General features: G+C 38.9%; 1 protein-coding gene across 2 annotated transcripts; it reads left to right on the forward strand.

Moving 5' to 3' along the window:
- The first annotated feature begins 970 nt into the window (after positions 1–970).
- On the forward strand, positions 971–11,959 carry pus7 (pseudouridine synthase 7). 2 transcript variants are annotated; one of them, XM_055193228.2, is made up of 18 exons: positions 971–1,108; positions 1,211–1,281; positions 1,394–1,717; positions 1,804–1,888; positions 2,239–2,352; positions 5,905–6,049; positions 8,179–8,196; positions 8,577–8,688; positions 9,190–9,267; positions 9,357–9,485; positions 9,801–9,926; positions 10,017–10,078; positions 10,341–10,501; positions 10,613–10,739; positions 10,838–10,939; positions 11,020–11,149; positions 11,281–11,372; positions 11,525–11,959. In XM_055193228.2, the coding sequence occupies exons 3-18, from the start codon at positions 1,404–1,406 to the stop codon at positions 11,659–11,661; spliced, it is 1,932 nt and encodes a 643-aa protein (XP_055049203.1). In that variant the 5' UTR covers positions 971–1,108; positions 1,211–1,281; positions 1,394–1,403; the 3' UTR covers positions 11,662–11,959. The 2 variants fall into 2 exon arrangements, with proteins under 2 accessions (XP_055049203.1, XP_073725167.1); XM_073869066.1 differs by lacking the exons at positions 971–1,108; positions 1,211–1,281; positions 8,179–8,196 and having other exon boundaries at positions 1,404–1,717.
- Positions 11,960–12,710: the final 751 nt, after the last annotated feature.

A 12,710-nucleotide genomic window follows, 5' to 3' on the forward strand; every position in this document is an offset into this window, starting at 1 on the left:
ATGTCATCTTCCGTCGTTGTGGCGCAACATGAAGTCGAAGCCTGTTGTATCAGTCACTGGTTAGATCAAGCGTAGCAGTCAAAATACGGGACCGGGACAAATAAATTAACCCGGGACAGTTGGCAACCCTGCCTCTGACTGGTGTTAAAAAAGAGAAAAGGCATATAACAAAAATGAACAATAAACGACACCACGAGCGTTTTCCATACTGTTATGCTTGACAACCATATCAGCCATTGAACGTTTCTCATCTCAAGCCTCCAGAGGTCGCAGTTCTTATTTCAGAATATTAACAATTATAAAGTTAACTATGCCCAGTTAACTTAAATAAACAAGGCTTGATGACGTATGCAGGATGCGCCCTTCGGATTGAGAAACGGTCATTGACATGCGCCAGGATCAAATGGCTAAAGAAGCACTTCAATTGAATAATATCAATTTAACAGTAAGTTTGAGTAGGGTAGAAGGGAAATCACTTATTAATCAAGCATGTAAAGATATGTGGCAGATATCTTGGGACTCATGTATGAAGGGAAGACATTTTTATAACATACAAGGTAAATTAAAGCAAAGCAATATAAATCATAATATAAGTAGGAGGGAATATATAATATTTACAAGATTAAGAATGGGACATACTCGCCTCAATGCAAATAATTACATCATAGGTAAACACGATACAGGTCTTTGTGATGGGTGGTAGGAAAGGGAGACAGTGGAACATGTTTTAATGACATGTGTGAAATACCAGCAGGAAAGAATATAGTATATTAGAGAAGTTCAAGAAATGGGGATTACAGAATTTACAATGGGCAATATTTTAAATGAAGGGACATATACGGGTAGGCTAATAAGGGCAGTAACGAGGTTTTTAAAAAACATTGCGGTAATTCATAGAATTTAATCTGAGTTATGCAGACTATCCTTGTCACACTCCAGTACAGTAGGTGGCGGTATGCACCTTTTCAGTTGGTTTGCAACCCGCCAGTACACCCACGAAAGAAGAAGAAGAAGACATGCGCCAGTGGGCGGGGCTTTGTGAGTATTCGTTTCCGGGGTCAGTTTAGATTCAGATGTGACGACTCACGTGTGTGATTGTTTGGACGCGGTAAGATCTTTACGTTCAGAATATTCTTGTTCAATCTCTCGTGTTTGCTTTAGAGTCGCAGAGTTCTGTGTGTTCATTTATGTTTTTTGTGTTTATTCACAGCTCGTAAATCAGTGTTCGTTCATCTCTTCTGCAGCTCAGTTAAAGTGTAAAGACATCTGGAAATCACACTGGTAACTTTAAAATCAAGATGTGTTTACAGCGTTAGCCAAGAAGTTTATTTTGAATAGTCCGATTGGTGGAATTAACCCGAGTGGCTGTAAAGACTTTAATTCGTCATTACAGTTCCGATCGGATGGAGGACGCAGAGGTGACAGCAGTCTCACTCCCGGTTCTGGTCGGGGAAAAACGATCCTGTTCAGACGAGGACCCTGAACCCGCATCCAAAAAAGTTCGAGTTGAGGAAGAGGAGAGCAAAGGAAGAGAGGATGAGATTGAGGAGAGCAAAAGTAAGAATGAAGATGAGGAGGAGGAGCAGCTGTGTGATGAGGAAGAGGAGCAGTTGGATAATTTTGCTGACATGATGAAGCATGGCCTCAGTGAGTCAGATGTGGGCATTTACAAGTTCATCAGTGATCATGAAGGATTCTCGGGCATTTTAAAGGAAAGGTGAGTGAGTGTCTGTCTGTTTGTTCCGGGATGATGTGTGTATGGTTGATCATTTGTTAATCGGCTGTAACTTTCTCATACTGTAGATACTCAGACTTTGTGGTCCATGAGATTAATAAAGATGGGAAGATTGTTGCTTTGGATGACCTGTCGGTTCCTGCTGACGTTGAGGTGAAATCTGATTAACTGAGAATTACTTTATCACATTTAGGGGCGGTTTCCCGGACAGGGTTTAGGTTAAGCCAGGACTAGACTGTATTTATTTTAAGTTACATTTAAGCAGTATTTTTTTAATACCTTACAAAAACATTACTGGTTTAAAACCGCAACACTCATATATTTTAAGATAAGGTGAGGCAAGATGGCGAGTCAAACATGCATTTTAGTCTTGGCCTAGACTTAAACCCTGTCTGGGAAACCACCCTTTAGTGTTTATATCTGCATTATATGTACAGTATGAATAATCATCTGAACGAGCAGCTCTTCTATTGTTGTAAAGCAGGATTTTCTCTGTGATGCAGGAAAGCTCCAGCGACCTCAGTAACACCGAGTGTCCGGTTCTGACAGAAGAGCAGAAACTACAGCTGTCTGAACTTCAACTTTTCAAAAACAAAGAGGGAAATGTGTCCATCGAGGCAAGTGAAGCTTCGTCCGCCACCAGCACCATGAAACTTTCTTCTTAAAGTAATAGTTTCCCCTAAAAAATGAAAAATCATAATTTATTAACCAAGATTTTATTTTAACAGGTAAAGGTCCCGTTCTTTCTGTGTTTTTAGAAGCTTTGATTGTTTACATTGTGCAGTATAACATGTGTTCAGATTTTGTGTGTAAAAAAAGCATAATTTTTCCACAGAATTGACTTATCTCTATAGCGCTGTTTTCACTTTCCTTAAAACGGACTGATGTCTTCCTTGTTCTATGAAGTTCCTCCTTCAGAAATACGTAATGAGTTCTGATTGTGTAGTTTGTTTAGTGTGTTGTGATTCGATAGCAGCTTAGCTTACCAGAGCCGTTTGAGCCAAAGCTGGTGACTGACGTATTCCTGTGGGCGGAGTTTAGTCAGAAACTGTTCTAGTGATGTCATTAGAACAGGAAGTAGAGGACTGTAGTCCAAACTGGCTGTTCGCTGTAGGCCTTTAAAGGGGAAGGTTAAAGAAAATATATCGCCTGGCAGTGAACTTTGAGCTTTATCATTTTACAGGTATTATTTATGTTCTTACAGCAACATTACACACGAACTAAAGTTTGAAAAATTGTATCAGGAAGAACGTGACCTTTAAACACACAAGTTATTTAATATTAACATATGACGTCATGCCGTGATCTTGTTATATGAAGAATGCGCATTCATCTGTCATTTATCTAAACATGTTTGACTATTTGAGCTTTTTAAGTGATGCTTTCAAATGTACAGTCATGTCGATAACTTCAAGTCTCATCGGTTCTCGCGTGTCTAGTAGTTAGTTACCTCAGTCACACAGACCTCTGGTCCCAGAAAATTCCCGTAAAATTGCCAGACAAGCGTCTGTGTGAACAAAAACTCGTTCCGTTAATCTTCTGGGATCGTTGCCGGAAAGAGGACCTAGTAAGATAAGCGGGTAACCCTCTGTGTGAACAAGAATGCCGTAAAGGGCGTGTCGAAGTGAGGACGTGCGCGTCATCATCACAACACAAGTTATGGTTCAGCTCCTTACAACGACAGATAACATGCATATAAACATTCACCACGAGAAATGTTGCAAACTAGATTGAATCAGTTATCAGGAAATGATATATGAGACGCATAAACAATGACGCACGTGCTGTAGTGAGGACGTGCGTGTCATGGCAACATGAAGTTGGTTCAACTCTTTAAAATGAGGGATTTACAACATTCACTACGAGAAATGTCAGCATACTAGACTGAAGCAGATATCAGGTAAGTTAGCTCGTTACTTCCTGCGTTGAAACGGAGATCATTCAGCAGCATAAAAGAATATCGCGTCACGTGCACATTTGAGCTATAATAAACGAAAATACCCGCATGTCATTCCAACGAGATATATTGTTCAGCTCCTCAAAATGTGGGTTTTAAATGCATATAAACAATCACGATGAGAAATGTCTGAAAACTGTATTAAAGCAGAAATCAGGGAGCTTGTCAAATATTCATTCTGAAGCTGAGATCATTCACCAGCATAGAACTGTGCATTCACAAGCTACTTTGTAGTCTTATCATAAACAAAAATGCACGCGAGTTGTTTCTGGAGAGAGAAATAATATGCAAACTTCAGATGCTGCGTGGAAGAGAGGGCGGGACTTTCAACATGTCACGTGTCTTTCCGGGACCATCAGATGCCGTGTAATCTTGGCAGTGTGAACGAACAAAAACTCTAACTATTCCGCAAAAATCCAGGTTGCATTTTACGTGTATTTTACGGAATTTCTGTGTGAAAAGGGCTTTAGTAGTCTCATGTGCCGGAACTGTTGCTTTAATGATGCTGTACAAGCTACTGATACAGATCATCTTCTTCTTCTGAAAACATTAAAAGTTTGTCCCCAAAAGACTTTCATGTTGTTTGAGATGTGTATGCTATTTAACACCAAAGAAGATCATTATTATTATTTAGATAAATGATGGTAAGCACACAGTTGACCGTACCCATTGACTTCCATAGTGTTTGTTTATCCTACTATGGAACTCAGTGGGTAACATCATTTATAATACAAAATAATTATCTTCATTTTTGTTCAACAGCATAAAGAAACTCATACAGGTTTGGGTGAAGAATTGATGACAGAATTTTGAACTATCCCTTTAACTTCTTCCACCCTGAAGCTATTTTGGGGATTTTCGCCTGGATTTGGCCTACCCAATTTCAAAAGCTTCCCATACCCACATGCAGAGGTTTACAGACAAATGTTTGTTATCATTTTAAAGGAAACCCTTTGAAATTACATAAAACACTGTTGAAAGTGCTAAACATGGTTGTATGTGATGTCAGTCCTCTAATAAACACAAAAATAAATAGGCGCTTTTTGATGTTTTTTTTCTAAAGTTTTGATTTAAAAGTGTATAACTCTGGCCCTGGGTGCCTCAGCTCCCTGCAGACAGTTTTGTTTGATTCCAGCAATTGCCAGCTTACAGAGGAAAAAAGATTTTTTTCTCTATCATAATCTATGCAAAAGTTATTTTACTCCAACTGATGGGAGGAATAATACGCTTATGGAGTTAAATTTCTGCCAAAAAACATTTGAAGTGCTCCCATAACCACATACAGTGGAATAAATGCAATTGCTTTATATCATTTTAAAGAAAACACTTTGAAGTTACATAAAAAGCTGCTGTTTGTGACAAATAGTGTTATTTATGTTGTTTTTCATATGATGAAACACCAAATTTTCTTTTTTTATGTTGTAAATACTGCCTCTGATAGTGTATAACTCTGGTTCTGGGTGCTCTAGCAGACTGCAGACAGTTCTGGTTGTTACCAGCAGCAGACAGTAAACACCCAAAAAAAGAATGATCTCATTAGCATGTCGCATTCAAAAGTTATTTTCATTTTACTGAAGTGTCCGAAAATACATTTTTCATATAAATATTAATTTTTTGTTTTGGACATATAATAAATAGCAAGGGATTATTCATGCACACAACCTAAGAAAATGCTGTGAATGGACTCATTTTTTAGAGTAGGACCTAAGAGAAAAGATGGTGTATCATTTGTGGCTATATGTGCTATCTGAGGCAGTCCACACTCAATTTTCCCATATGTTTACAAAAGACGATTTTTTACCTTATCATTCATTCAACTATTGTTGGATATGTGTTGATAATAGAACAAAAATAACGCTGTAGCATTATTCCTGAGAATGAGAGCTTTCATTTGATATAAGACTTGCCCATGTTTGTCATACTTGAAAAATATGAAATATGTGAATATTAAATCATATAAAAAATTATGGGGGGGTGATAGTGTAAATTAAGTGTAAATAACTTTCTTACAGTAAAAGATTTCTCAAAGTGATGCATATCTGGAGAAAGTAGAGAGTCTAAGCTTTCAAACAGTATCTCATATGTGTTACTGGGGTCCATGATGGACCATTAAAGATTAAAAGAATATTTTATTTGAGTCAAAATACGAAATTTTGTACCCGGGACTGGGTCCTCAGGGTTTAAGAGGTTAAGAGATTGTTTCATGTTTCAGGTGGTAGAAGACTCAAAGGAGAATCGCACTTTACTGCACAAAGCTGTGAAGACTTTGTTTCCTGGCCTGGAAACCAAAACTGAAGAGAGAGAAGGAAAACGATTCATTGTGGCGTATCACGCTGCCGGGAAGACGGCTCTGTCAGGTACTGAATCATCACGGTCCATTGATCCATCAGTCACACGTCCAGGTTAATCTATCTGTTATTATTAGTTTAGGTTTGGTTAATCTTCATGCGACTGCGTTTAATAGCATGCCATACATTAGCCAGACAGCTTGCATGGTGAAAAAAGGTACTAACATCTTTTAGTAACACATTCTTTATCAAGCTGTTAAACTATAAATAGTCTGGTTGTTATAAATGTGTCTTAAGAGCCCAGCGTTCTGTTAGAGTTAAGTCTAACATTGTCTTTGAAAGTGAAGTGAACGTTTTGCCTCCTAAAACAACTGCAAAAATGTGCCGGATTCATGATCACAGTACCCTAAGGGTCAGAGTCGACGCGTGGCATAGGTAAGATAGGCGGTTGCTTTAGATGCAAAATGACTGAAGGACGCCTCACTAAAGTTTTTTTTTTGTTGTTGAACTTGAAAGTGAACAGTGTATATTGCAAATATTGGCCCCGATCCCTGATTTGATGCATTTGACTTGTGCAGTACTGCACAGACCAATTAATTTTTGACATTGAAGTACCCCCAGAGCAAATGAGTTGTGTTTTTACCCCTTATTTGCACGACGCGTCTATTCTTTGTAGCCGTATGCTCAGTAAACTACCGATGGTCTGCTCAGCCCTGTGTGAAATTGTTGTGAAGGTGCGGGGTCATTAGACATTGCATAGAGTTGGAGAACTAACAAATGAACAACAACATTACAGATAGAAAAATTGATTTTGCTTCCTGTTAAAGTTTGATCAATTGTGCAGAATGACATGTGCAACAAATGCATATAAAGTTAAGTGTATTATTGTGAAGTAGTATTTGTCAGTAATGCAGTTATTATGGTGAAAAAGTAAATGATTGCATTTGTTTATACAAGGTGTGCACCTAAATTTTCTGCTTGCACTCTTAACATTTTCAGCTACAGTGCTTCTAGTACAAACGGTAGCCTGGAGCCCTCTCTGTACCTAAAAAAATGTGTGGACATGCATAAAGAGAGAAAAGTTGCACTTAATCTTTTCCTGGATATTTAGTTTTTATAATTTGTCAGATATCGTTATGTACCATCAAAGGATTGGCAAGCAATACATCGTTTATCGGAGAACCGCGATCCCTGATATATACAAACACACACAAATCAAGGCAAGCCACATTTTTTGTTTTTTGTTTGGTGACATGGTTATGGTTTTTTCTTAAACATATTTTCACTTATAAAGGTTGTTCTCTAGCTGTTATTGAACATTTATTTTATTTATTGTTGAATACTGGCAGTTGCCTTGAAAGGTTTGAATGGTTTTGTTGTAGACGATAACAGTGGTTTATCGTGCTGTTGGGGTGATTTTTGATGATCTTGACTGGCCAAGTATCTGAAACGCTGTAATTGAAATGGATTATAATTCATTTATTGCTGGATTGAGTTTCATATCAATGGCTGTAATTCTGTGTTAGAGATGTTCCCTGTGGCTGAATGATGCCCTGTATCAGTAGATGGCGCTCTAAACTCGCACAGAAACAGAGATGCGTCCAGATCTGTACAATGATCATTTAAGTCTTCTTCAGAATGACCTCTGAACTCTCTTGCATGGACCATTAGCTGTGAAACCAAAGTCAAAACCAAAGTTCAGTTATTTCATTTTTGTCCTTTCAAGTTACAGAAACTCATCACTAGTCAAGATTTAAAATGGTGAATTGACAACCAATTTGAATATACTCATATTTACAGACAATTGTAGCTGCAGAAGGTTTGTGTTGCACGAGTGCATGCGTAAAAGACGTATTTGCACCCAAGACAGCGCGTGCAGAACGATCGATCCGTGACGCTGAAGTCCACAACGCTTTCCCATCTCTCCGCTCTTTAAACGTCAAGAAGTGAAGGCAACTTCTTTCTTCGTGTGATCCGATCTGTTCTCGTTTAGTAAATTTAATGGAACAGCTTAAATTTCTTGCAATGCAAATGTTATCTGTCACAAACTGAGTTCTTTCAAATGAAATGAAGAGGAACAGAGCGGTTCCCAATGCCTTGAGCATGATGTTCTTCTGAGCATGCAAACCCTTCAGCTGTGTTTTATCTCGCTGATGTCTTCTCTTGTTCTTCTAATGCTCCTCTCTTTCTGTGGACAGAGGTCAGAGTCTCAGCAGGTAAGATCTTCCTCACCGCGTGAGTCTTTAAACTTCTGCAGGAGAAACAGCCAGGAAAACTTTCATCTGTAGGCTTGTTGTTGTTGCATGTTCGTTTCTTTCCAATGGATCATTACAGGAGAAGTTGAGAAGGTTCAACTCATTTTGATGCATTTAACAGATGCCTTTATACAAAGTGACTTACAAAAGAGAATAATGCAAACAAAAGTTAAGATGGCAGTGATTTCTGCTTTGTGCGAAGTTGTGATTAGATCACTGCTCGTTCTGTTGTTTGGCACTTATGTTTTAATGGAAAGCTTCACAAGAGATGTTCAGGAGATATTTTGAATGTATGCCTGTTGAATGCTTCATTGTTTTGTCTTTTGTTTGTCCCATTGAAGCCCCTAGAAAGCATTCCTGGCCGAAGAATCGAGGAAGTTTTTGTCATTTCGTTCTCTATAAAGAAAACAAAGACACCATGGATGCCATCAACGTCCTCTCCAAGTTCCTCAGGTTTGCTCAAAATCCCCATGCACTGTTCTCAGATCAGCTCTGCAGCATAGGCAAACAGTCATATATGTTAGATTAGTGTTTGCGTTGTAGATTTCATTCGGTTAAAGTTTGTGTAAATCCACCAAGCCACAGTTTTACGACTATTCTGCCCAATTAATCCTGAAGGCAGAAATGTAGAAAAACTTTTTAACTCCACAATTCAGCAGTTCACACTTCACAGACATTTTGTAACGTGTTTCAGCAACACATTTCTAACTTTTATAATGTGTTTAGAAACAATTCTCTGAAATGACTTTCCACAGACTTTAAGTGATCGTAAGAGAGATTTTTGTCTTCATTTCACCCCAGATGAACAGAGAAAGCGTGTGATCAGGGTGTTAAAGGCTGACTCTAGATCAGCACTCATATTGAACTTGAAACGAATGCAAGTTCCCTTTATTTTTTTCTAAAGAAAGGCAGTTTTGTACAGTAAGGTTTTTTATGTTTGTTTATTTGCTGCAGGGTTCGACCCAACATGTTTTCCTACATGGGCACTAAAGACAAGAGGGCCGTCACCGTTCAAGAGATTGCAGTACTGAAGTGAGTCAACGAAGCCCTGTGCTTAAATCTCTGTTGAATTAACACAAGTAGGAAGATATTTCTGAAAATGACTGAACGCATCTTTACAGAATAAGCGCTGAAAGATTATCTCATCTGAACAAGTGCCTCATGAACTTGAAGCTGGGAAATTTCAGCTATAAGAGTCACCCATTAAAACTGGGAGAGCTGCAGGGGAATCACTTCACCGTCATTCTCAGGTGAGCACTTAGTGTGCACTACATAGTCTACACTTTTCTTGGTTTCACTTGCTGACCGACAATCCATATATGCTGCTGTTATATGGCAGTGAATGTCATACTTTAATTTGCCAAAACACCTTAGGCTGCTTTAGAGCGGCTTCACTTTGTTAACAGAATGAGCTGTTTGTTCAGTTAAGATGGATTAACCAGTTCATCTGGTCTAGGAAAGATGATTCTTTTGTTTAAAGGTATGACAAGTGTTATAGACAGCATGTCCACACACATCTAAAATTCATTTTAAGTGGGTAAATTGTGCCTTTGTTTACTCCACAGGAACATTTCTGGCTCGCAGGAACAGGTGGAGCGTGCCATGACCTCACTTAGGGACAGGGGTTTTATTAACTACTACGGCATGCAGCGTTTTGGGACCACGGCCGTCCCCACTCAACAGGTTGGCAGGTGAGAAGAAAACGGCTGATCCTGGTGGTACGCGTGCATGCGAGTCGCCTATAACGGGAATAACGGTTTAATTTCTACTATAATTTACAGAGCAATATTACAGAACAACTGGAAGGAGGTGATGGATCTCATCTTGAAACCTCGGGCTGGAGGTCAGTTTACAGATAGTTGCTGTTAAGTTGTTTCACATTTACATTTATTCATTTTGCAGATGCTTTTATCCAAAGTGACTTTCAATGCATTCATTCTTTGATCATTGCGTGATTGCTCTGTGAAATCTTCCCACTTTTGTAAGTCGCTTTGGATAAATGCTTGAATGTAAACACGATGTCAATGTAAGTCAAATCCTAATCTGTTCACAACATCATACAGGCGTGCATGTGTGTGGTCTGATGCTTTGCACTTCTTTTCTAGCTGAAAAAAGCTATCTGGTGAAATGTAGAGAAGAGTGGGCACGTTCACAAGACCCAGAAGCAGCTTTGAAGAAACTTCCGGTTAAACGTTGTGTTGAGGGGCAGTTACTGAGGGGTCTGGTGAAGTACGGCATAAAAAACATCATCACAGCATTCGGACTGGTGAGGAGAGATACCGGACGCATGAACCCTAACATTGTTTAATAATCTTCACCTCTCGGTTTCCCTCTCTCATTCACACACTCTCTCTTTGTCTCTCTCTTTCTGTCCCAGATCCCTCGTAACAATCGGTTGATGTACATCCACAGTTATCAGAGTTATGTGTGGAACTTGATGGTCAGCAAACGTGTGGAAGCGTTTGGTCTGAAAGCTGTGGGTGGAGATTTGATACTCAAAGGAGGTAACATAAAAGGTTACTGTACTGATGACTGTGACAAATAGCACCGCGTGTGTGTGTTTGCTGTATATTGTATAGCTGTTTATGAGCTGTGTTTCCAGGCAGTGCTCACGTGCTGTCAGATGATGAAGCAGAGAAACGATCTATTCACGATGTCGTGATGCCACTTCCTGGGTTTGATGTCATTTACCCCACTCACAGCGGTCAGTGACATTCAAACATTTGTCTACTTTTGCATGAAACAGAACGAGTGGAAAATGAAAGTACGATGTGCGTTTGACAGTGGGCCAGTGCTACAAAGAGACGCTGGCGGCCGATAACCTGGACATCCACAACATGAGGCACAAAGTTCGCGATTATTCTCTTGCTGGTGCTTATCGACGAGTCGTCATACGGCCCAGTGATGTCAGCTGGTGAACGAAGCTTTATTTATCACTTCTTATCCAGCATTCTTTAGTGCTCACTCTGTTTATCTTTACTTCATTAGTTGTATTGATTTTTTAAATTTATTTTAACTCACCCACGTGTCTTTATATCTCTAAAGGGAGTTGATTGATTACGATGATCCACGCGTGAGTCTCGTTCACACAGATGTTGAGAAGTTAGAGAACAGACCGGCTCCAGTCTACCTCAAAGGTCTGCGATGGCCACACACCCACACGATTTGTTTTTTAGCTGTTATTGATTTTGTGTAAAATTATGTGTAACGTTCTTCTGTCATCGAGCAGGGTGCTGAATATGAACGCTGCTGCTCATATTTGTGGCTTAAGATTGTTTTGTGTTTACAGAAGGGAAATATCGAGCTCTGAAGATGGAGTTTTCACTGCCATCCTCTACCTATGCCACCATGGCCATCAGAGAAGTCCTGAAGATGGACACCAGCATCAAGAATCAGACGAAACTCAACACCACCTGGTTTAACTGACCAATCAGATGCCAGCTGCCTGGATCACATACATAAGGGCTTGAACATCATGTCGAGCTCATGTAGTATTGACTCTGTCTAACATACAGCTTTAGTTCTTCACAAGCTACTTGGGGTTTTTCTTGTTTTTAAAAACTTGTTTTTTTTATCAGTCAGATTGTTTGCAGCTTGTTTCTTGATTGGTTTTGGAGTCAGACTGTGGACTGAGGCAATGATTTATTACTGTAACCTGTTTGACTTCTGCTCAAAACATTTCACAGTGTAAATATTATATTCTTAATAAACAAGCCACACAGATTTTTTTAGTCTGGATGTGTGATTTACTTCTAAATCAAAGCAAACTCAAGCTTTTCTCAAGAAAACCTACATGACTTTACATTCTTAAGGGCAGTGGTCCATTTACATCATCTATTAAAGTCAACAGTGGTGTTACTCAAGCTCACTGCAGTGATTAGATCAAGTCATTGATTTTATTCATCATGTGGACAAACCACTCTTTTGCTTGTACCTCCATTTTCTCTTAAAAAATGAGATCTTGTTGTTTCAGTTCTTTGAGAGTGTTGTGTATACGGTAACTCTAAATAATGTTTGTTAGGCTTACTTTTTAAACTTTATAGAAATAATAAAAGCCAGACTTCACTCTTTGAACTCTATTTAATCTTAATTTCTTAAAGGGGAAGTTTCTTTCAAGACTTTTTTAAAATGTCAAATAAATATTTGGTGTCCCCAGAGCATGTATGTGAAGTTCTAGTTCAAAATACCATATAGATCATTTATTATAAAGTGATAAAATTGCCACTTTGTAGGTGTGAGCAAAAATGTGCCGTTTTTGAAATGAGGTGACCTCTTAATGTCAGTTACACGCACTAAATGGTAGTGCCGTGGTTGGATAGTGCAGATTAAGGGGCGGGATTATCCCCTTCTGACATCACAAGGTGAGACATTTGGAAGACCTATTTTTTCACATGCTTGCAGAAAATGGTTTATCAAAACTAAGTTACTGAGTTGATCTTTTTCACATTTTCTAGGTTAATAGAAGCACTGGGGAC

The sequence above is a fragment of the Misgurnus anguillicaudatus genome, chromosome 6 (assembly GCF_027580225.2).
Source record: "Misgurnus anguillicaudatus chromosome 6, ASM2758022v2, whole genome shotgun sequence".
Classification (NCBI taxonomy): domain Eukaryota; kingdom Metazoa; phylum Chordata; class Actinopteri; order Cypriniformes; family Cobitidae; genus Misgurnus; species Misgurnus anguillicaudatus.

What these genes read in the sequence shown, in the direction of transcription:
- pus7 (XM_055193228.2), top strand. Translation starts at nt 1,404, where the DNA reads ATGGAGGACGCAGAGGTGACAGCAGTCTCACTCCCGGTTCTGGTCGGG. An exon ending in TCGGGCATTTTAAAGGAAAG is followed by an intron (nt 1,718 to 1,803) that starts GTGAGTGAGTGT and finishes CTCATACTGTAG; the next exon opens with ATACTCAGACTTTGTGGTCC. An exon ending in AGATTTGATACTCAAAGGAG is followed by an intron (nt 10,740 to 10,837) that starts GTAACATAAAAG and finishes CTGTGTTTCCAG; the next exon opens with GCAGTGCTCACGTGCTGTCA.